General features: G+C 44.8%; 1 protein-coding gene across 2 annotated transcripts in view; it reads right to left on the minus strand.

The window, feature by feature from the left end:
* Positions 1 to 4,460: 4,460 nt before the first annotated feature.
* The window catches only part of FBXW8 (F-box and WD repeat domain containing 8), a 52,588-nt gene continuing 32,070 nt past the window's right edge, over positions 4,461 to 24,978 (minus strand). The window contains exons 6-11 of one of the 2 annotated variants that reach the window (XM_037386471.1): positions 24,600 to 24,796; positions 22,884 to 23,093; positions 12,530 to 12,657; positions 8,787 to 8,960; positions 6,919 to 7,035; positions 4,461 to 6,208 (exon numbers count right to left, since the gene is read on the minus strand). In XM_037386471.1, the coding sequence (XP_037242368.1) occupies positions 6,064 to 6,208; positions 6,919 to 7,035; positions 8,787 to 8,960; positions 12,530 to 12,657; positions 22,884 to 23,093; positions 24,600 to 24,796 (971 nt within the window). In that variant the 3' untranslated portion in view covers positions 4,461 to 6,063. The remainder of the gene's footprint in view (positions 6,209 to 6,918; positions 7,036 to 8,786; positions 8,961 to 12,529; positions 12,658 to 22,883; positions 23,094 to 24,599; positions 24,797 to 24,978) is intronic. The other variant, XM_037386563.1, reaches the window with a different exon arrangement.

Below are 24,978 nucleotides of genomic sequence, written 5' to 3' on the forward strand. Positions count from 1 at the left end.
TCCTGTCCTGGAGAGACCTGTGCTGCTCGGCAGCACCGAGGAGAGGACAGGCTGGAGCTGACCCGGCTTTGCAGGGAGCCACAGGGATGGAGACAACCGTGCCTCGCAGCTACGGGCTTGGGGGTGCCAGCATGTCCAGGCTGGGTGTGCCACAAAGCCTGTGGTGTTGGCTGAGCTGTTGTGGTGCTGGCACGTGGTGCTCGACCTGGGTTGGGTGGCAACAGCCAGGGCCAGTGCCGGTGCTGGGGGCAAGGCTGAGTGCCAGGCTGGCGGCAATGGAGCCCCCAGCTCTTCCCAGTGCAGCCTTTGAGGCCCCGAGGGTCTCCCGGTGCTGCCCAGCGGCAGCCACAGCCTCATCTGTGCGTCCAGGGCTCTGGGGCTTCAGCCCTGCTCTCCTCCCGCTCCCCTGGACACCTCCATCTCCCGGGCTCAGGCCCAGCCGCACGGCATCAGCACCGTCGGAGCGGAGGGTCAGTGCCTGACCTCCCAGCTGAGACTGAGCCTCCTCCTCCTCCTCCCTGTGCCAAGCCCTCGGTGCTCCCTGCCCTCCCCACCCACACAAGAGCACAACATCCAGCTTCTCCTGAAAGCCACAGCTTTCAGGAAGATCCAGGCTCCTTCCTCCCTCTTCTCACAGGAATTACCATACAGATGCTACAGATCCATCCCGCTCCACAGACCAGCTGTGGGCTCCATCCTGCGCTTCACCCTGATCCTAGCAGCAGCCGTCTGCATCGGAAAGGCCCTTTGCCACCCTGGTGGGACTGCCCTTGCAAAGCCCTTGCTGCTGCTGCTGCTGCTGGGGCTGACATGAGACCACGTTCCCACTCCCTCTCCATGCTGTGGTTTATCATGGAGGAGACATCAGTGCTTCTTGCAGCCGGCAAGGGCTGGGTACCCTGTGCAGTGCAGGGGAATAGAGGGCAGGAGGACCGAAGAGTATCAATTAGAGGGAAATTATTATCACCTGAGCTAATTAGCCATCCCCCTACATATTTTGATAGGTGGCGAGGAGAGCATAGGAATTGCAGGGATGTGGAGGCAGGACCCAAAACAAATTGGCTGCAGCAGGGTTTTTTGGCCTTTGCTTGTGTTTGTCTTCTCTGTGGGAAAAGGGATGAAGATGAGAGTAGGAGGGAGGGCTGCACAGAGTGGATGAAAGGGTGAGTGGGACGGGAGGGACTGGGGAAAATAAGCTCACTCCTCATCCCAGCAAAGGGCTGGTGATAAAGGCCAGGAGCCCCAAGGCTGCACGCAGCCCTGCCCACAGTAACACTTCCTCCAGGTGGGCAGGAGCATCACCCTGATGGCTAGCAGAGAGCCAGGGCATCGTAATGCTGTGTTGATTTTATGCATGGCAAAACCCAGAGAGATGTAGGATAATAATTCTGTAAAGGGCAGGAAAAACTGGCAGAGAGTTAGGAAATCTGGCAAGGGCAATGCTTCTGCTGCAGACCACGGCAAAATCCTGCAAAGCCCAGAGCGTTTGATAAGGATAATAGTTCTGTTACGGGGCAGAGCAAGAGCTGCCAAGATGCTGAGGCCTGTGATGTGGCACCAAGCTCTGTTGCAGACCGCAGCGGTGGTCAGCAGAGGGTAATTGGAAAATTGAAGCTGTTTGCTGCGTGTCAGAAAACGGGGAAGGCTGATACAGGCTGAGCAGTGTCTGGGAGAGAGCAGCGAGCTGTGGCTCTGCGGGAGCAGGACCAAGTAGCCCCTGTCACTGCAGGGCAGGTGCCCCCAGCAGGTCTTGGTCTGGCACAGAGGGAAGGGGTAGTTTGTCCCATCTCACCACCCCCACCCCTCTCTCAGCCACAGCAGAGTTCAGGAAAGGCAGGAGAGAGGGAAACCTGCCCGGGAAGGGTGGGAGGTGCAGGAGGGCAGCACAGGAGCACCCAGTGATGGAGCTGGGGCAGCTGGTTGCAGTGGGTATTTGTAAGCTAAATTCTGAGGCGCTCACCCTTCCTTCGAGTGGCACCCCCCGATGCAGAGGTGACACAGGAGCTGACACAGGAACTGCCCCACCAGGGAAGCCAGCAGCTGCCTTCCACGGAGATGCATTTGGCCCAGAGGCTGAAGGTCCAGATTTCTGGCCAGAAATCTGCTAATGGCACAAATCCTGATCTGGAACAGGCACTTGCCCCACTAGTTTCTACTGCTTAATCCATCGGTATGTCATCTGCTTATGGGGTCTCCAGCACTGCGGCCCCATCTTCCCTTCAGCAGCAGGGGCTGGTCTTGGAGGTATGAGTGACTGGTAGGCACTGGGAGGACACCAGCACTGGCCAATATATAGCTAAAGGGGTTAGAACCATCCATGGAAGGGAGAAGAGAGTGTCCAAATGTTGCTGGAAGAAAAAGAGGGGGCAGAGGGGTGTAAAGAAGTGATTTTTGCACCACCACAGCTCACCAATAGCACATGCAACCGGGATGGGGAATGGCAGAGGCACCTACGTCTCTGGATAGGGACCCGAGAGCAGGAAAGGCCCCCGGGCAGGAGCGGGGAGTGCTGCTCTGCGGAGCTGAGCTGCAGGAAGGAGAGAGCAGCTGGAGACCCCTCAGCCCCTCGCTGCACAGAGCACCCACTGTTCCTCCTCCCACTGCCCCACAGCATGGAGAGGGATGGCAGCGCACAAAACGCTGGAATGGCCCTTCTCCCACTGCCAAGGTGGCCAGGGACATGAAACAGAGCACCTTCTTGGAGTCTTCACCAGTGGCTTGGACCCCAGATGCAAGGAGGGACAGCTGGGTTTTTTCCAGTACGGTACTACAGCCAAGTGTGTCCTACCACGTCCTTTGCATCAGGCCCGTTTTGCTGTGCAGCACCCGTCATTGTCCCTGAAGGCAGAGCTCCGGAGCCTAGCAGCAGCTGGAGGCGGCGATACAGAGACAGCCTCCTCCTTTGATCATGTCTTCTCTCTGGAGAAGAGCAGGGATGGAACTTACGCCCAGGGATCCTTCACACGAAGACAATGTGAAGAGACAATCCTCTTTCTTTTGCTAGAGAACACTGTCCGCAACAGAAACCAGGGGTCATTCTCGAGGTTCTTCACCCCAAACTACCTCCTCCCCAGACGCTTTCGGATCCTTCAGCAATCTGCAGCTACCCAGCCCACCCGATGGGCACCAGCCTGGCACGCTGCACCACGCTCTCACACAGCGTGAGCCCTCACCTTCAGACCTTCTGTTGGGCTCTGCCTGCTCGACCCACACCACCGGTCCAACATGTCCTGACTGCAGCTCCTCAACCCGGACCCCACCACTGGGCACCACCCACCTCAGAAAAGATGTCCCCTCCTTGAGCAATACCCTTTGCCTCTGGGATGCCACGGGGGTCTGCCAAGAGTCCACCTTTGCCCCTGCCTATCACAAACTGGTAGCACTAAGTCCTAGGAAGCTCCCAGCTGGGAAATCCAAAGGTGGCATCTCTCTCTGGTGAAGCTTGGATGGTGACTCCATTCTTGAAGTTATCAGGGAAGAGGCTCCATTTAAATGTCACCTAGCCCTGGCAAAGACGTAAACAGCCACGACTGCACTTGCTGTGCTCCAGCACCCACTTCAGCACAGCATTAATGACTTACCAGTGAAGTAGGACAACATCCCTTTTCAGAACAAAAATTAAACTCCCAACATGGATACTCTCCAACAGCCTAAGTGCCCTCATTTGCATTATGAATGCTAGTTAAACACATACACACTCTTCTGCTGTTGTGCAACCTTCCTAAATGAATTCCAGTGATTGGAAAAACAAACCAAAAGGACCACCCTCCAATCCACCCAAAGGAGCTGCCTGCAGACTGTGAGCCAACAAAACGGTGACTGTGGGGACAGAGAATTTCTTTTTCCAAGGTGATGCCAGCCTTCCAGTATCTGGATGGGTTGATGTTTGGTCCCCAGTGAACCTATTAAGTCAAATGCAGGTGCCACAAAGCATTTGTTTTCTAGCAGCTCTGTGAGTGCCATGGTCAAGGAGCAATACGGAAGCAGCCGCGCCACAGGCAGTGCAGGAGAGGCAGAGTGCAGAGGTGGACCGCAGGAGAAGGGCTCAACACAGGCGAGCACAAGACAAACTTATCTGCTGCTTGCAGCAGGGAGATGAAGAAAGAACAAAGCTGCCCTGAGATAACGAGGCAAGATAAGGAGAGACTGAGTAGGAACTAGCCAAGGGTGCGTTAAGTGAGCCGGGGCAGCAGGTCATGGCACAGAGGGGAAGAGAACAATGACTGCGGAAGCTCCCTTCTGCTCAGCCACAGCAGAAGTCACAGGCCTGGATCAACCCACAAAATCATTTGCGCTACAGAAACGATTATTTATTTGACAGGTTTGAGCCGAGCTTTTATCCAAACTGTATGTGTGACACTTCTTGCTCTTCCAGGAATGAAGGGAGGGACCTGGCTTCCCAGAAGGGCAGAAGAAGGAAAAAAACCCCCAAAACAAACAAAAAAAAAAGCCCCAACTTCATGAAAGATCAAAGCTTTATGAAAGATAAAATTTTATTGGTCAGACAGAATGACTTTGCCCCTTGCACTTCTTGTACCAGTCCATCACAAGGAAAAAGCTGTTAAAAATCAAAACACATGTGGAAGTTGGCCTAGGGGTGATGGAAGACCACCCCCAAGCCAAAGACAACAAAGAGCTGTGAAATCCATCTCTCCAGGCAGGAGGTGGGCAGCACAAAGCTCTCCAGGGGCTGCCTCGGTGACTGCTTAAGGGTTGAAGTGACAGTCCAGCCCATCCCTCTCCCCCTCCCCCCCCCCCGGTTTGGGCACACTTTCTGCACCCCTCCCCAGCACTGTACTTTTAAATTGATTCCATTACGCTAACAGAAAGGTGTTAAGTTAAAACTTAACCTCCATTTAAACTTAGTTTACATAGCTTTGTAAGTTTATAAGGGCAAATCACAACCGTAGAATAGTAAAACATACCCATGCAGGACTTGAGCTCGTTCACCAAACTGTTGTACCTATGTCAGCGCAACCTGGGTTTAAGACAAAGCCTTACTCCTCATTTACACCTGAGGTACCACATCTTACCCTTCGTCACAGCATTAGTACTAATTACCTGTGCAGAAGGACTGCGGCCAGGTCATCCTTTCTGTTTCACTACACCAACATGATCGATTCCCAGCTCGGAAGCGAGGGCAGTGCTGGAAACTCAAGTGCCATCCATCTCAGGGAAATCCTCCAGGTCTGTGGAGGGGAAGGATCCAGCAAAGAACATACCCAACAGCTAACCCAAGACATGACAGCCTTTTGTTCCAGCGCACAGGGGTTAGTTCACCCTAAGAGACTTATGAACAAAAACCCCACATATGAACATATACAATTAGAAAACATTTAATCCAGAATTTTAGAGACTTAAAAAAATAATTTATTTTAAAATAATTTTGATGCATGTGGCCTGCTGAGATTCCAAGCATCCAGCCAAGGCCAACCATCCCCTCTCCCTCTCTCTCTCTCCATCACAGTCCCCCTCTCCCAACCACCACAACTTTTTGTGCATGGTTTTGTTCCTAGACACATTCTGATGCACTCCAAGGAAAAGCAGAATGAGCAGCTCATTACAAGGAAAAAAAATTTCAAACAAGGCTCAGCAAGATGCTTTTTCCAAATTCTTGGTGAGTTGTTTCCCACCCCCCGCCCCCCTCAGGATACACATGAACTCCTCAGTGTGCTCCCAGCCTCCCACCACTTCAGCGGTTGCCACTTGGGGCTCTCGCTTCCTGACCGCGTCCTCTGTCAAGCTGGGATCAGCAGCGTTGTTCCCACAAGCAGCAAGAAGGAACATTTTTGTTTACACTGGCGTTCCCTTTCACTCTTCAGACTCTCCGTTCCACCACAGTGGACCTTTGAACATCCGCGCAGCAACATATTTTAGCGACACGCTCAAGGGCAGCTGTACTCTCTGTTCTGCTTTATATCTCCAAGTTTTCGGCAAATGCTCTGTCCATTTGACGTGCCTGCAGCCATCTTTTTGACACTTGTTCCACGTGGATCTCCTTTTTGCCTTTGGCCATGTACCTGGCAGAGGGCTGGACCACAGAAGCCAAGGAAAGCGAGTTACCTAAATGTTATCGTAGGGAACTGCAAGGCCAATGTTGTAGTTGTAACCACTCAGTTCGTCGTAGGAAGAGCGGCAGATAGGAAGGATGCTTTCTACAGCCAGCTGGTCCACTGAGAACTCATAGGCATAAATGATTCCTCGATGCCTGTACAAAACACAACCAGGATGCACCATTTTACCTTAATTATACATTTAAATGGGGAAAAACGAACGAAGTTAGAGATTGCCTAAAGGATCAAAATTCGGTGCTTCAGAAGCTGAATACAACCCCCCATCCCTTCTGCACCAGGGCTGTCTGTGCAATTTTAACAGACAAAACACCCTCCTGCCTCCTTCCAGGGACCCCAGCAAGCCCTGGGAACGAATGGTGAATCATTCACTTCAGTCCTGCAGAGACATGACTGTCATCTGCTGAAACATTTCTGATCTGTTCAGGAAGGGGGAAGATAAATACACTGTGGTTTGATAGTTCAATGAGACATGCTAACAGCCACCCGAGATGCAAATACCAAAACCTGGAGTTTAAATACCAGTAGTTTTCCTTTAGGAGGAGACATCATTACTAATATTTAGAGCAAGGGAAGAGCTGCATTCCCTGTCTGGCTGCAGTGGCCTTTATATTCCCCTGCTGAAAAACAAAAGCATATTTTTTGTGCTCAGAAGTAAATAAAGAGCCAATTCATCAATGGTTTTGAAAGCCTTTTTTTTTTTTTTTTTTTAGTTTTATTTTTTAGATGCTATTCTCTATTACTGCTTAGGATCATTGCTCAGGTGCCCAGTGTCCCATTTAAAAATATACAATATAGCAGATTTTCACAGTGCCAAAATCCTACCCTTCAGAGCTGGCTTACTCACTTGCGGTGCACAGTAAGGTCGTCGTCCGTGATGCTGGCGCCTCGGGGAGTTTTCTCATCAGGGATGTTTGCAGTGATGAGACTATGAGAATTAAACCATACGTGGCGGACTGGATGTCTGAAAAATAAACCCCACAGCACTGGGTGAGATGTCACCTGCACTGGGCTTCTAAAATCCAACTGCAGTAAAGGAATCTCACTAGATTAAATAATAATTCATTTAAATCAGCGCCCTCTCTGTGGCCAGAGATGGGGAGCCTGCACCTTTGGCTCTTCCCCCCCTGTCTGGAGCAGCTGAGCGCAGCTTTTATCCCCATCTAGTGGGCTGCTACCAGAACACACGTGGAACCCAGAAAACGGTACAGATGCTCGGCAGCACACAAGCTGCAAGTGAGCCGGGCTGCCTGCTGGCTTTGCTGCTTTAAGGACTGCAGCGGCACACTCCTAGGAAAAGCAGGATGCTTCCCCAAATGGGAATCCCCCACACCCCTGAACACTGAGCTATGGCTGATTTAGAAATCCACTATATGGCACAAGCTAAGAGGTCTGGTCTTCATTCGTCTTCCTCCCGCTGGCGAATAAACTAACCCTGAACCACTGTAACAGCATTTACTGCTCAGGTAGGAGTAACTTATCTTCTCAGATTAAGGTTGTGGAGATGAGCCATCTTAATGTGTCTCCTGTCATCTCCCTTAGCTTCTGCCCTTGCTTTCCATTCATGACGCTGGGCTGCAGGCACGGATAACACCACACACACCTTCTTATCTACAAAGGCCTTTCTGATTGAAGTGAGCCCTTCTGATTCCTATATAGATCAAACAGTCTTTAAAATGTTTAATCTAATGGTTTCACTTTTAGCATACCCCCAAAGCTCAGATCTGCACTGCCTGCTCTCCTTCTTGACACGCTCATTAGTGCCGCTCCAGGAGACAATCAATGCAATATTGTCCTTAATGCATCAGCCACATCACGATGGGCTTTGTAATTCACAGGGTCAAAAGAGAAGGAGATACCTGCTATTAATCAATGACAACTCCAACTTTAACTTCTCTGACTGTAAATACCTCATCTAGCTCCTCTTTGGGGAAGATGTATTAAAAAAATATATTAAAAAATCAGGATTTATCTGTTCATTTTATTAAGGGTATCACTCAGACTTACAAGGGGCTAAATCCTTGAGGTCTTCATTCAGACAAAGCTAACTCCCTGGGAATTGTGCCTTGATCAGGGGATCGTAATTTGGCTGTAGCAACTAACAGCCTTCCGTCAACTCCAAGATACTTGACCTCTGCTTGTACTTTCAGTACTGTACTTCTTGTGCTTTCAATAGAAACTGGTATTTTAACATTCACATGAGTTTAAATACCAGCTTGGCTTTCATCTTTACAGCCAAAGGAATGTGTGAATGAGGTGAACAGAAGCACACGTATTGTGTAAGGATATAGCAGACAGAGTGTCAGAACCCATCATTCTGAAAACAAGTCAGGAGTCCAGGATTTTAAATCCAAGATTTAATAATGTCAGTACTGGTTGGGGATGGGGCAGGGAGAAGACACTTACTGAACTTCATAGAAAATCCAGGCAAAACATTTCCATGCTCCCTTACATCTACCGAAGCACTCTTTTTAACTAATGAGTAAAAAGCCTAGAACAGCTAAAGGGCACACGCAAAAAAAACCCCAAACCAGCACAAGACTCCAGGTGGGGAGGCAATCTGTTCCTAAATCACATGAAAACAGAACTCTCAGAAGCTTTAGAGATGGGTATGTTATCATTTTGGTCCTGGATCATCCCATGCCCACATTCTTCCCGTCAGGCGGATCTGATAAACGCCCTTGCAACAGGAACCCAAGCAGACAAAAAAATCACCTTGCGTGCATTTCCCAGAGCTTCGTGCCCATCCGTTGGTCCCACACACAGACCAAGCCCTCTTCTCCCCCACTGACGATCTTCCAGTCATCCATCTGGACCGCTGACACTCCTAACTGGTGGGCATAGAGGGAGCACAAAGATTCACCTTTGCGGAGATCAAATACCCTGACCCTAAACGAAAGCAAATAAGGAACAGAGATCAAACCAGCTGTGGATCTGCAGTCTGTGGGTTCCAAGAACACAACTGCTTTTGGGGTTATGAAAATACATCTACAAAGACAGTAGTCCCATGGCCACTACAGGGTCAGAAATCCAATACAGCTGACACTTTTCACCACTGCATTTTTACTCTTGAATTCTATTACCAAAGATATTTTAAGGCAGACTTCTTCCACCATAGAGGACCCTTCTGTCTCTTTACAAGTGCTTGGTGATACAAAATTTAAGTGAAATTTGGAGAAAGCTCCCCTATCTGTGCCTCTCAAGATGTTACCAGTGCCATGAGGCATAAAATACCATGTTTTGGGCATACTGCTAAAACCCCTTGGTACCTGACCCACGTCTGCTGTGGCCAAGGGGTAGTATTACTATGAGGGTCAAGGAAAGGATTATTATTACAAATATTTCGGAACAGACTCAATGTGTGGCAATTCAAAAGACAAGTCAAGGGAATTATAGGTTTATATGCTTAGAGTTGATCACCAATATTGCAGCAAAGCTGTCCACCAGCAATCAGGATGTCTTCCGATTGTAAAAACGTAACTGCTGACTGTGGGCAGCTTTTAGGTACATCTGGTTTTCAGAAATTATTGATCACTCAGACAAGGCATTTTGAAAAGAAACATATCGAAGACTCGGCTAGAGGAACCGTAGAAAAAGAGCGTAGGATTTCAACCACTGCAACAAGTCCACAAAGCCAGTTAAAGCTAATGGTGTTAAGTTTTGAACCCAGCACATTATCACAACAGAGTATGGTTTTTTGATCCTTATAGACCAAGATTAAGAGATAAAGCAAAGCACAAAAGCGACTTCAAAAAAATATGCAATGAGTGAAAACAGAAGTGAAGCGAAAATACTGATCTCAGATTTGAAAAGAAGCCAGAGAAAGTTCCTCCCAGCTGATGACTATCAAGAATGAAACCATCAGGTACACATTAATTCCAGAAAAAGCCAAAACACACTCGTTCCAACACATTAACTGTACTTTATTCCCTACCCCTGCTATGATCCTAATGGTATTGCAAGTCTTTCCTTTTCCTTTCTCAAATGGAGATTGCATCATATGATTTTACAAATAACAACCGAAATAAAAGGCAACAGGACAGTCCAAAACCCCAACAGAGCAACATCTTTCTGACATGTAGAAAAACATGCTGGAACAGAGCTAGAAGCACGCTTTGTGTAGCTCTGCAGTCACCCTTAGGAAAACCCCATCACAACAGTTGCTGGTGGTGAAAAGGACTTCTTGCTTTCTCCAACTCCAGCAGAGAGAAGCTTTGGCTACATATTAGAGCCGTGCTTTGGGTAAGGATGGGGTATTTTGGAAGTGTTCACATCCAGTGCTTTCCCTGTCTTACTGCATATGTTCTGCATGGCAATCAAAGCTTCTTCTGTTTGGTAAGCACAGTTGGAAACGAAGATCTGATTGTGTCCTGGTTATTTCACTAACAAAGGCCCAGGTTTCAGGCAGGTGTCTATTCTGGCACACCTTTGGAGGAATCAGAGGCATATTTGAGTTGTTTAGATGTGCTTGGTGGTGGGGGGGGAAATAATGGAAAAGCATTTTGCAAACCTAATGTGATGCTCTAATGTAGACCTGGCATGGGCTGCCATCTCCTGCCTCAACAGCTGGGCTCAGTGGGAGCGCATCAGATTCACCTGAGTTCAAGGGAGCTGTAAGGAAGGTGTTCTCGTGAGCAGGCTTTGACTCTCCTGTTAGACTACCTTAAAAGTAAACTCACTTGCCTTTAGGAGAGCGTGCAATACATGTTTTGATCCACACCCTCCAGTGATGGTATCCACTGGGCTTGCTATCTTTGCTTTCCCAATCCTATTCACTGCCTTAGGTTCCACCAAGAAAAAGGGTGCTGTTGTGCAGTGCATCAGCACATGCTCCCTGTTATCAGCTCCCTTGCCCGTGTGGAGCACAGCTAAGCAATCAAATCAATCAGCAACACCTCAGGAGTATTTTTTTGATGGAAAGACAGATTTTCTAAGTCCTACCAGAAACATTTCACAAGTGTTACTTTTCAAAATCATGGCTTTGATTAAAATAGCATATACTAGTAAAACTGTGAAATTATTATATTTAATTCAAGCAGTAAGTTTTCCCACTGGAACTCCCATGGCAAGATCCCTATTTAATCACTTGCTCCGAAATAGGCCTATGGAAGTTCATGGCACATTCCACCTGTGGATGCCCAGCACCTCTTAATGCCCTTCAAGACCATACACATGGTCTTGCCTCCTGGATGCCAAACTTATTTGCTGAACTATTGATTCCTAACTTCTCACTATTTTAGTGATGGCCAGCCTCTTGAAATCAGTCAATGCTTGAGCTGAAAAACTGAAAAGTTTTCTGAATGCAGGGTGCCTGGGTGCAGACATTTACTTTAGTATAAAGCGAGTAAGTTTCAATCTCACTTAAGGGATACCAACGTTATCTGCTCTCACATCATTGTGCAAGAGATCAAAATTGGAGGTAGTTTTACTGGGGTGCTCTGGAAAATCAATTATCTGCTTTTAGAGGAAAAGAAACTCTCAAGGATTCAATTACACGTGTCAAACTTCAGATATTTCCTTTATCCTCTTTGCTGAGAAAGTGTGAGGTTTGCTTGCACTGCCTATTCACTGAAAAAGAAAAAAAAAAGCTGTTTGACAAAATAATCATTTTTGCAAGCTGCTGCACTGGTGGGACAGAGGTCTGGGATTTGGCAAAGGGAAGTATCCGCCTTACAATCTGATACCCACCACCACACCAGACCACCACCTGCAGCCTGATGCCCAGCGCGGAAAGGAGGAGGGAAGGAAGAGGGAGCCATTAGAGACTGGCTCCTCGCCACCCCACATCTCCTTTGGTGCACTGGATCGGACCCCACAAATAACTAGCCAAAAAAAGAAAATCTAAAAATTGGACTCAAAGGGTCTTTTTAAGCACTTTAATCCTTTCGCACTGACTGTTCCCAGTGCGTCCATTCCTGGCACCAGATATTGCTCTGGGAAAATCCTACTCCCCAAGCCAAGGAGTTAAAGAGAAAGCTGCTAATCAGCTAAATAGAAGCTGGAATCTGTTCATATGAAAGTCTCTTTTTTTTGTCACCTGAGGGACATCACAGTGTTCCGAAATACACTCTTGACATCATTTGGCAGACGGACCCATCTCATCCTACATGATTCATCCCTTAGGTTATTTTTTTAATATCAGAAAGTGAGCTTTTAAATGCCAAACTAATTTTGCGGGTGGTGGTGGGGAAGGGGAAGATATTCCAAGTGGTCTCGCTGGGCTGTACACCAACTGCGTCCACCAAATGGCTTAAAAAGAAAGTCTTCCCATGGAGCTTTCTGAAACAAAGCAAACTGGCAGCCACATCCAACTATTACCTAATATTTTGTTCCTGAAGTTCACGCAGGCTGCATTTAAAACATTAGAGAAGAAACAAATTCTAACAGGTCCAGATGTAGGACAGCAGGACAGGAAGGAAGCTAATTTGAGATGGGCTACAGCTCGTGGCAGTACCTACCTTCTGTCTTTATTGCCCGTAACAAGCATGTTTGGAGGACTGTTCTGGAGGTTGACACACGTAAAGTCACCTATTGAGTTGCCCATCTTCTTCAGACACTGACTTGTTTCCAGATTGTAAAGAAGAATCTGGCAGAAAGAGAAAAAACACTGGCTAAATGTAGCCTGAGCACAACAACTACATTTTGCTGCAGCATAAGGCAGAGCAGTTATTACCATCAGAGACGGTTTGCAGGACACTTTTCTCAATATGCTAACACAACAAAAATACCAATCTACCCCTATTAAAAAGGGCAACAACATCCTCAGAAATAAGGAAATCAAGTTTCACAACGGAATCCATCCAGCAGCAGGGATACAAGGCTTTTGCCAACCAGCATCAAGACAGGTATGGCTGGCAAAGCCAGCCATACCGATTTGCTCCAGATCAAATTTTTAAGGCTTACAGGGAAAACCAAATAGTTTCACTAGCAATTTTAGTATTTGAAACAACAGTGCAAGTAAACAGAATCAATATTTAGAAGGTTTAGACAGATGGACTGTGCAAAAAGATTCAATCAAATAGAGCAAAACCCAAAGTGAACCCCGACTGGCCCTGCCGATCAATAGCTTTTGTACAGATCGTGCAGCAGAAACAGTTTAAAAGAAATAATAACATCTGAAGCAGCAGTTCAGATGGGAAAGGAACAAGACCAACGCTGATTTCAAGCAACATCCAAGATGATTCAACCAGAGACTGGAGGAGAGGTCCGAGCGTCTCCTGCTTGTTCACCCTTCATGCAGCCATCAGTTTAACCACGTTCACCGTCCTCCCTGTGGGGCCAGATGAGATTTATCTGTATGGGCCTTTCCATTTAGGAGAACAAGTATATTTAGAAACAGAAAAACGTACTGGTCAAAGCCCAGTGGAGCTCAGCAACAGTACCTGGTCTTACAGAACTTCATAAACATTATTATGTTTCATGGTGATGCTCCTTTAATTTAAAAGAAACCTACCACCATGAACAGTAACGGTAGTTAAAATGTCAGGAAAAAAGCATGGCTTCCATGGCAACATCAGCACGGCTATGTCAACATCACATCAATATTCTTAACTTCTACTTTTCTGATTATACCCACATACAGCTTAATAAATAGTGCACTGTCTGTACATATTATTTCAGCATTTGCCAGAACAGCGACAGTGATGCTGCCTGCCTGGCCTTTTACTTTCTATCTGTGCAATTTTAGGAAGCATCTGAAAGGTCGAATTAAGAGAGCAGGAGGGGATCATTTTGTGATGGATGCCTCTAGGCAACAAAAGTGAAGCTTTCAAAGTCTCTAGGAATACTGCAAAGAAAGGCAGAGAATTTGCAGGTTTCCTCCACCTGCTATTTCTCCCAAATGAAGAGCAGGCACAGTTTTATTTCTACGTATTACCAGCTCCCTATTAGAATCAGCACATTCATACCCAACTTCCTCAATTGCTTACACTATTTATATTCTCCCAGCTAGTTCCCTTTCCCAGATTTGTCTTTGTGAAGCTATCTGCCTCAAATACCCATCTTAAGCATGTAATTCTTCATCCTTTAGACCCCCCAAACCAAAGCAATTTTACCCAAGCTCTGCAAAGCAAGGAAGACTCTACCTTTGCATGGAGACCTCAGACATAAAAGTTGCCAAAAAACGAATTTAAACTTCCATATCTACAAAAAAAGTTGCTACAAACCGTATTAAAATGTTAGTCTTCAAGGTAAAGACCAATTTACAGCCTGTTCTCGTTTGCAGCACAGCTTCCAACAGCTCACTAACCAAACCCGGAGATAACGACATTCTGGCAAAGGTATTTTGCACAGTCTTCAAGGCAAAGGAAATTAATATCTGTGCCTGGCAACCAAGTTTCTCCTTGGAAAGTTTTGAACAAAAGACAAAGTCAATAAACTGCTGAATTCAACTTCAGAACAATAACTGATTGGGTCAACAGCAACATATTCCAGCTCCCAGTTGAGCCTCTGAACCAGCCCTTCCCAGCTGTATGTTAAAACTCTGGAGAGGAGAGGGCCAAATGCTGCTTTTTCAAAAGTCCCCTGGGGCTAATACTTAAAGTGAACATCCATAAACTATTAATTTATCTAAATGACCATAGCTCCCATCTACCCTATAAACATATGATACATACTTGAACATTCAACTATGGCTATGAAAGGCTGTAATGAAAAACTGAGCCCACATAGCATTTAAACATTCCCCTGCTTTACAGCGGAGCAAATACTACATACTCTCCTGCTCTTAGTCTCAGTTTTAGGCCGGGGGCAATCCTCATATGTAGGCAGCACCAGCTGAAAAAACATTTTTCTCTCTTCACATAACTTGTAGATGGTCACTAGTTTAAAGTGTCTGCGTCTAAGAAAGAGAAGCTGTAAAATAAATAAATAAATAAAAAATTCAGAACAACAAAACTGGGAGAAAAGCTTTTGTCTTACTATCTTCTCCTACCCGCTCCAGTTCCTTCTCTTCTCAGATTAGTCTCCATTCTTTTAAAGATTGCTAGGTTGTTTGGTTTTTTTTTTTTTTTAATTTATAATGCACATGTGTATTTCTAGCCAGTTAGGCCCATCACTGGAAGAAAGATTCTCTTTGTATTTCTTGGTATTCAGATTTTGCCTACCTTTAAATTCAGCTCCTGTCCTGAACAACTTTATAGTCTGCAAATTAATTTCAAAATCTTATCCTGACAAACTGATAGGTAAAGAAACAAAAAGAACTCAGAATGCTTTTTAAAGACTGAATAATAATTTTGTAAAGACAGGTTTTTTAAAAGCATTGTGACAATTTTGAAGTTGCCAGAACACTTCTGATGAGCTCTCCTATAATATCCCAAAGCAAGAAGGATTTTCTTTACAAAGGCCAAGGAGAAAGAATGAAAATACCTGGTCAATAGGGACTTGAAATAAGGGTCTGTATGTTAAAGGGCAGATAAAGCATAAGATCTTTAGGAGGTTTATAATCCTATAATGCACACTGCAAAGGGATTACCCTTTTAAAGATATTTATAATCCTATAATGGACACCCAAGACCAGTGACCTAATAGGTACCCAACTGAAGGTAAGTGAAGCAAGAGCATTTGGGTGTGAAATGAAGTACCCTGGGATAACACACTAATGAGCACCCCTTCCCCCAGTGGGACTTTGGCGACACAAGGGAGGGAAAAGCATTAAATACTCTGTGCAGATGTATCGGGATCCAACACACAAAATAAAAAGTGTTACCTATTAACATTGTTCAAATGAAAAGACGAAGTTATTGGAGAGGAGCCAAGCAATCTCCCAGAATGCTTAATAATTCAGCAAGCCAGAAATAGCCAGAGTACCTTTACCATTATGTTTAGTTAAAGACCACAGAGATTAGAAAACACATTATCCATCTCAGAGGCGATTCTTCCCGTGTTACAAGTCCCTTAACGACCTTTACCATCTCTCCCTCTCTCTCTCTCTCTTTTAATAAGGCTGAGCAAATGGGACTTCATTTTATCCGATTGCCACAGACTAGTGGTATTAATTATTCATGCTCATACTCTCCCTTTTGTTAAGGCAGTGCATTAGACTAATTTCCCTCTTTACTGTGTGAGTTGGGCAAGTCTCAACCCATGGTCACTGTGCTCAGATAGATGTGCTGAGATGCTGGCAAATTCACGCGATGAGGCAGAGGAAGAAAGGAAAAGTTACTGTATTTCACGGAACTGCAGAGCAGCGGGTACGGGGAACTCTTTAAATGCTGTCCAAGAACTCAAGAAAGACGACTAAATTAATTCATAACAGAATTAAAAGTCTCTGTAGCCAGAACAGCTAAGCTGTGAGCTTTGTTACATCTTGCAGCTAAGTGAGGTCAAGCATGGTCGATGTACTCTGGCTGAGATACTTCCAAGAAAAACCAAGGCATTGAAGGAACTGCTGTTGATGGAACTCTTCCATGCACGTCCAATACCCCAGCAGGTGTTTTGGGATCCTGTGTTGTTGGAGATGTCTTTTTTGGATGGAACATTAAAACAACAAATCCCCAAGCACTTGTTATCAAAGAGCCTGTGGTACTTTCAACAAGAGCAGGGGTGTTCAACCCACTGTCCTGGCTGAAAGCCAGCAGACAACTGCTTTGTGAAATTGCTAGCTTCCCTCTGCAATCACATTTCTGCTTCTTGTCAAAAGTTACCGCATCCTACGGCTACTAAAAAAAATGAGTCTCTCAGATCTGGGCAAAGCGCTCTGTATATACAGTATATTTCATCCTTATTTAGATGAAGTATTGAACAGAGTATCATAAATACTAGCCAAAAGTATACTGTACAACCACACTCAAAACCTACATCCTTTTCCTTACCGAATAACACACAGGACACATTGAAGAACCACTTTCTCAGAAAGAGCTGTCTAGGATTGAGGTTTCTAACTGTCACTTTAAGAGACAGAGGATCAAAATTACAAAAAACCCAACTGAGTTGCTCAAAGAGGCAGAGGAACAAGCAGCAAGACTGGAAACAGAATTTGCATGTATTTCCAGATTATGTTTCTTCCCCCTTTCCTTCTGCCCATCCCTCTCCCAACTTAAAAAAACCCAGCATTGCTTGAATACACACAAATACTGCCAACAAAAGAAAGGCTTGTGAAATTTCCAGTCCATCATAAACAAAAAGGATCTGTTTTTTGCTCAGGTCAAACCCACTCAATTCAAAGTGTATCTACAAAAGCAGTAAGGCTGTTTCACATGCATTTGCGGCAGAAGTCATCAAATTAAGTACAGCATATGGTACACACTGCTGCAAGTTCGAATTTTATTTCTAAAGGGATGTGGAAAAAAGAATATTTTCAAAGTTTACAAGCCTCAGGGGCACAGTTGCCGGTGCAAATGTATTGAATTGCCTACTGTAAATATGGCACATAACACTGCTACAACAACAACAACAAAAATTTGACTATTAACAAATGCAAGGTCAGCATATTGATACTCGTACACAGAGATAAGTGTTCTGGCTCCATAAATTTAAAGATGAGCTAAGATTTAAAAGGAGCAGCTGAGGGAGACAGACAGACAGTCAGAGAGAAAGAAAAAGAGTAAATCATACACGAAACAGCCAGTAAAAAAAAATAAATAAAAAAAGCAGTTAATATACATGAATAATGGATGTTTGATTTAAAAGCAGTTTACTCCAATATGATGTAATTTTTGACAATCAGCCAGAGAGACTATTTTGCAAGTTCTTGCCAGATATAAGTCATTGTGTAAAGCTGGTAACACAACCATTTCTCTGAGCATGTGGAAAATTGACTTTCATGCCATCCTAAAGGTGACTTTATGCTGGCAAATGGGAACTCTTATTTCGCATGCTGCACCAAGCAGCCTGAAGCGATGCTTAAAGACCCACACAGACGACTGCAAAAATAACAGTCTAAATAGCTTGCGGCAAATCCAGCAGCAAAAAAAGCCAGCCATGCACACTGCCCGGTCCTTCAAATATCTACACCTTCTGTAAAAATTACACATGATGGCAAAGACAAGTGCAGTTGGTTTTTCCTTTCAAGTTTTCACCTGACTGGAGTTAAAAAGTAAGACTCCAAGCTGGTAGCAAGCACTAGAGCCAAGCACTACGCACGCAGGCAGCGCACAAGCTTCGGCAATGCGATTCTGCCAACGCACCTGCAACCCTTGCTGTTCCAGCTCTGGACACTGCCCGAGCCCGGGCTGCCAGCCTCCGGGACTCTGCCAGCCTGGATGGGCTTGGGATGTGGACAGATGTCTGCTAGAACCTGGCATGAGGTCACCAGACTCATTTGACTTGTGGCTGAAGACTGATGTAAAGAGTTCAGGTACCCAGAGATGAAAGGATCGTGATGTTTACCCACTCACTAAAAAACAAGCCCTAGCCCAGAAACACATTTTCCCTAACCTAAGGGCAGGACAGTGAAAAAGGCAGGCAAGGTAATTCTTGAAAACTGAATGTATTAATGTATTCTCTTGTTTTCATAGATTATCACCTTGAATACTCTTGGCACATCCTAGCAGCTATATTTTCAAAACCTGAGACACTTACCTAAGCAGCTGTGCTGATTTTGAGGTATTCACATTAATGTACAAATTGGGGGGGGGGGGGGGGGGGAGAAGGAAAAAAGCAGCATGTCATTGACATTTGCAAGTTAAAAAAACCCTAAAAAACCCTTTTGTATTGGCTAAAGTATTTCCGGTCATTAACAAAACCAGAAAAAACCCCAAGAATTATGGTTGTTACCTTTCAGCGAGATGGGTTAATCGACACACCATGCAACATTTAGGCAAGGAGAACTTCTGGTCTCTCTGCTGGACTGTGGTTTCAAGCAGCGCCTGACTTACAAAAAGTTACGCAGTTCAGAAGACAGACCCTCAGAAAGAGTTCTATCTTTCCTACATGGTACCAAAGAGTTTATAAAAAGAAAGGTTATTTAAAACACCTTTCACCTTCACAGACCTGCTCACACTCTACAGTCCTACAGCTCCCCAAAGAGAAACGTTTGGGCAAGTCCCACGTGTTCAAAGTCACCAGTAAGACCTGCCCTTCTACTGGTATGAAAACAAGAGTTCATAAAGAGCAGTTTATTGAAAACTGGACTATTTACAGGGGCCACAGTGGCTAACAAAACTAATGCACACACAAGATGATAAAAATCTGAAGTCTTTGGAACGCCACGAGAACTGGAGACATTATGACACCAGAAATGACAACGCAAGCTTGCCAGTTAACAAAGAAGAAGAATTTAGTTAAAATAAGGCGCAAGAAAGATGTAACAGCTTATATAAAGCAGCTATGACCTAAATACATCATCCAAGAGAGACTGTAAAGTATGAAATTCGATTTAAAGGATTATTTATAATTTGTTTTTCACTTACTATTAGTTCATAGCATCCACTTCAAGTGGTTAGTTCTACTGGATACACTTACATTAGCAAGCAGTTGAAGACCTCCATGGAAAATATTAAATTCAGGAGCAAAACTAGGCAGTATTTCAATTGCTGATGAGGAGAGACAGGTGATGTTGAATGTCGTTCATCAAGTAAAAGCCAATCACCAGCTCAAAACAGATGAAAAAGTGACAGCGTAACAAACAACTCCCAAGGCATCTGATCTCAAAATACCTAGCCTTCTAGGTTGGAGGCTCTGAAGTCATTACTGTTCTCCCTTCACTCCTCTCTTCCCCTCTACCTGTTCTGAAATAAGGTTCAAGTTTGTGCACAGAACAACCAAAACCACAGGCGCACGCTGAACTGCGCTTTCTAGCGCATGTAACGGAGAGTTCTTCAGCTGCATGACTTCAAAATAAAATTCTGTATCCTATATGAAGCGTCTTTGGCGGGAAAAAACTCCAAATCCTCCCATGCTGATTATCTTCTATCACCAAGAACTGTTGAATATGTTAAAAAAAAATTCAACTAAATACAGGAGAAAGTTGTCCTTTCCCCTCCCCCTCAAGATAATAAAGCACCTATACATTTCATAAAAACAGTCCACAAGCAGGAGAGAGCTCACCTGAGCTACAGGAGACCAGACTTACTTGGCAGCAGATGGTCCATTCAGGGAAGCTTATGAATATAGAAACTATAAGGAAAGCTTCAGTCAGATCCTACAATCAGCGAGGTAATTGCATCAGAAATCAGATGATGTTAATCCTGGCAGTTATAGTGCTACCTGTTTAAAAGGTTTATGCCCTGTCATGAAGGCGACCAAAGCCAGCTCTACTTTAAATATGTGCATTTAATTTTACGTGCAGTGCTCAAACCCCAAATTCAAACACGAATGCCAAGACCTTGTGATGCTGCTGCCGCATCAAGATCACAGGTCTCCAAACAGCGTGACACAGGGTAATACGTTATTTCCTAGACACCATCCTCCACGGCGTGTCCGCTGGATGTCATGAGCACCACCTCAGGTTGAAAGGCAAAGCCAGGGTAAGGATTTTCCCTGTGGTTCATTATCTGGTTGATAATATTAGCCACGTGTGAGGCCAGATAGGAACACAGATCTCGGTATTTCAAGAATCTGGAATTTCAGGAAAATAGTACATTCCACGTTGAGTTAATAACCTTCGCATATATAAGCTGAAATAACTCTTACTAAAGAAATTTCTTGTAATTTAATATAAAACCAAGAGCTCCAGGAGCACTAAACAGACGAACTTTCAAAAAGCAGCACCATACTTGGGTTGTCTGATGCTTAATAAAGTGAAAGTTGAACTTCTCACAGATTAAGCATTTATATTCTCCACTCTCTCCTGCACGGATGTCTGTCATCCGGCAGTAGGCAAGTCTATGCCACAAATCTGATGCTTTTCTCCTCTCCAACATAAAAGTCCCTACAAAATTTATGCCTCAGATCTCTACTCTGCTGTCAAAGTTGGTTAAAATTAGACAAAGATTAAAAAAAAAAACAGAGAGGGGGGAAAGAGATGGCTTCCCTAACTATATTTTCATCAGAAATCAGGTTACTAGGCAGTATCATTACGATTGTGAGCTTACACTAAGGAAAAAAAAAATATCCCTCAGGAAAAACAAAGACCACCCCAAACTGAGAAGAAACACAGCTTTCCCACTACAGCAACACCACCAGCAGCAAACAGGGCTGGAATTCTTCATCATTACATTTCCGAGACCAAAAGCTCTCCTAAAGACAGATTGTCAACTTGTGACCAGCGTAATCAGCCAACGCAACGTCCCTTCACGTCTGCGCAAGGCGCATAATTATCATAATAGACATTAGTAATTAATTTCCGGCGTGATGTCAGCTGGTGCGGCAATGCCAAGCAAGCGTCCTTGTCAAACACACCCCAGCCGTCTGGACGACTTCAGTCCCATCTCCCTGATTAGGATGCGCGCTGATGCACTGCTTAATGCAATCTGCCATCAAATGCCAAATAGTTCAGAACTAAATTAGGAAATATGTCCAGCTTTACAGAGCGACGCTCGGGGGCCTAAGTAGATTTCTCTATTCCTTCATGAGGCACAAAGGCGATCACCGATGTAATGCCCCTGAATGAGGCAATTTTACCTTCTAACCTCCCCACCTCTGTAGGGAAAAGAATTGGATTAGGACAGCAAAGGAATTAATAAAGACAGCATGGCCTCGCAGCATCTCTCAACCCTAGAGGTATTTATGGTGGCCTCAGCATTTCCCTAGTGAACGTGAATTTTAAGGGGAAATTAGATGCAGCTGGACCCATTTATTCCTAACACAGAGGTAATCCTAAATAAAGCTTTCCTGTTCTAGTTGCTTGCCAAAGAAAATGCTGCATTTTTACACTGCAGACCAAGCTCCTTCCATCTGGGTGTTCACCTCCTGCTTCTTTCTCCACCTGCCTGAAGCACTCTCCTTCCCTCACTGTTGATAGCCCATCACATGCCTGAAGTAGAACCACAAAAAATGGAATGAAATCAGGGAGTGGAAGAGTTAGGCAAGATGCAGGAAAGGGACAGAAACTCTTCTCAAGGCACCTGCAAACTGCTTTCTGCAGCTTGGTCCCTGCTCTGGAGTGGGGCCGCGTCCAGGAGCAGGCTGCTGCCACCAGCTACTGGGATCTCAGGTAGGATTCTGAGCCCCCCCTGCCCCGTACAATTACTTACGTTACTTATTTGAATCTGCAAGCCCAAAAGAGCCTCTCCCACAGAGAAGTTTGAGAAAAGCTGCATTAGAAGCATGCTTCAGCCATGAGTCTTCAGCAGGGTTACAAAAACGGTCTGGTTTTGATCTACCCTGCCACTGCCAAGATGTGCTGATAAAAGCAGCACCCTGTGTCACAGGGGGCTTCAAACCTATGATTATCATTTTGCTTCCTTTAATACAACAGTCACACCATCCTCACCAAATTTTAAGTAGCTTAGTTCAAATACTCAAGCGCTCATAAAAAAAAAGCAGCATCCTCCTAAGACCACGTTTACATGTACAAGGCTTGACATACCACCCAGGATGCCCTCACCAGAAAGGCTGAGGGGTGTTTTGGCTTCTGGGGGCAGGGGTGGTTTATTGGGGTTTTTGGGTGGGTTTTTTTTTTGTTTTGTTTTTGTTGGTTTTTTTGAGACTAGTTCCCCCTAGAGGGCCTCTGATGCAGCATACAGCTGAATGAGCCGGGACTCGCTGAGGAGCAGGAATGCAACTTCTTTAGAGTGAACCCAGTTAGTTGAACAATAAACCCTTCCTTCAGCCCTCCAGAACAATAATAGAAGCATCAGATGATGCATTAAAAGAATATTTTCCCTCTACTGTCAAAAGCTGAATAGCAGGGAAGGAAATGGTCAGCAGCATGAACTTTTTTCCTTTAATTATGTAAATATAAAAATCTTACACAATAAAAATATTAAATACCTGGTTGGGCTCATTCAATAGCCAGCCAAAGGTTTTGACCCCAAAAACCGCTTCATGAGCGGACACATCGAGACATGTGATGGGCTGACCATAGACAGAATGGAGAATTTTGCCAGGATCTTCTGCTTTCAGGAGATAGACAACGTCTTCTGCAGCTGCTACTGTCACTGGACTCCCCATAACATCTGGAACCAGATTAAGGAAGTTGACCTAAAAAAAGCAGACATTTTATTTTTATTACAGCCAAAAATTCTTTTACAGCACTACTGCCACACGTTAAAATGAACGGACTGCTAATGTGTGGTCATCGGCTATCTTGAATCATCCCCATTATGGATTAATTTCAGCCAAAGACCGAGTATCCATTTTATTACTGAACTTCTGCAAGCTTCGCTCCTACGATGAAATCTAGTTCACTGTCTTTAAAATGAGCCCACTTAAAAACCTAATCAGAACACATTATAATGGAACACACCAAAACGTCACATCAAAGAAAGGAGCAAGACTTAACGGACTCATTCAAATGAAGGACAGAAAGCCGTAAGGCTAAAGCACACAGAGTTAGAATGTGAATACTGTGCTCGAGAAGAGGCAACACATTCACGCAACTAACACGGAAGAGCTGATGCTTACCCTGCAATCACGTATATATGCCTTAAATTTACAGGGAAGTCATCGCATGACTCTAGGACAGCCCAGGTATCAGCCCCCCTATCTTCTGTCACAAGACCAGAACGACATTGCTCTTCCCATTTCAGTAAATGGTTAAAATGCTGCTGAAAAGTCTCACCCCGGGAAGGGCTTAACTCCTTAACAGCACAGCTAACTCCTAACCCACCCCTAGAAGAGCATGTGTTGTCCTGAGCGCCTCCGTCACATGTGGCAAACTGACATTTCATCGCAAGCAAGATGCAAGAGTAAGATGGATCCAACCACAATGGAGTGTGTGGTGGTGTTCTAGTATTTTTACTGCAAAAGTCTCTTAAAATGTTTGGGGATTTTTTTTAATTTAAATACTGTAAGACTGACTTAGCTTTGAAATGGGGGACTAATCAGGAGCGGTTTAAATCACAACTTCTTACCCATCAGCTGCGGAGTCAGCTTCCTACAATAGGAGAGAAGCTGAAAAAACTCAATTTATTCCAACATACTTCCTTCCCCTTTCAAAAAAATGTTGATACTCTGAGATGTAATAAAACTTCAGAGAATGGGGCAGGATTTAACTTTTAATTAGAATAGTCTCAAAACTTCAGTGACAGAAGGTGCGACCTAAAGAAGCTGCACAACTAGTTACAGCTTCACAAGTGATACTATTAGCTCGTTTGCAATATCCTGCCTCAGAATTAATCAGATAGTGTTGATCTGGAATGAGACCTTGAGTTTTAGCTCCAATTCTACACGAGAAAACTGATTTACAAAATGAGCCAACTTAGTTTAATGTTGACAAAAAAATAATTAAAAACAGGCAACCTCCTGCACCATATGGACTTCTATTCATTTTCACTTGTAGCTTAAGCCAGCATTGCACCCTTGCTCTTTAGTGTTTAAAGGCTCATCCGTTAACCTGCTTCAAAATCACAGCCTTTAGCTGATAATGCTGTTATCTAGTTCAGGCAACACTCTTGTAAGATTTTTGTAAGATCCCTCTTAACTGTACCAAAAATAATTAGTGGATCAGGAGCTTCTGGAATCAAGCTGAGTAGCCTGGAGACTCACCAATTTCTGGATTTCAAATGTTTCCGTAGTTTGCCAAAATCCTCTGTCATCAGGGCTTTCCACTTTGACCTCGAAGCCAGATGCCGTCGCTACCGTTGCACCCTCTGAACCAAGAGCTAAAGCCTGTATCCTCTGATTGTGCTGGTAATGATGGATTGGCTCCCGGCCGAACATCAGGTTCCAAACGCTAACTGTTCCTGTACACAAAAAAAATAATGTAATCACTATGCGTTATCTTCGAATTTAACAAAACTGTACAAGATCATTTACAGATGTAAGCTTAAAAGCATTGTAATGGAAAAAGTTAATATACAGGAAAGAGACGGTAAGGCAGGAAACCAGAACTTCAGGACGCTGCATAGCACCACGTAACTGCTTC

The sequence above is a fragment of the Falco rusticolus genome, chromosome 1 (genome assembly GCF_015220075.1).
Source record: "Falco rusticolus isolate bFalRus1 chromosome 1, bFalRus1.pri, whole genome shotgun sequence".
NCBI classification, from domain to species: Eukaryota; Metazoa; Chordata; class Aves; order Falconiformes; family Falconidae; genus Falco; species Falco rusticolus.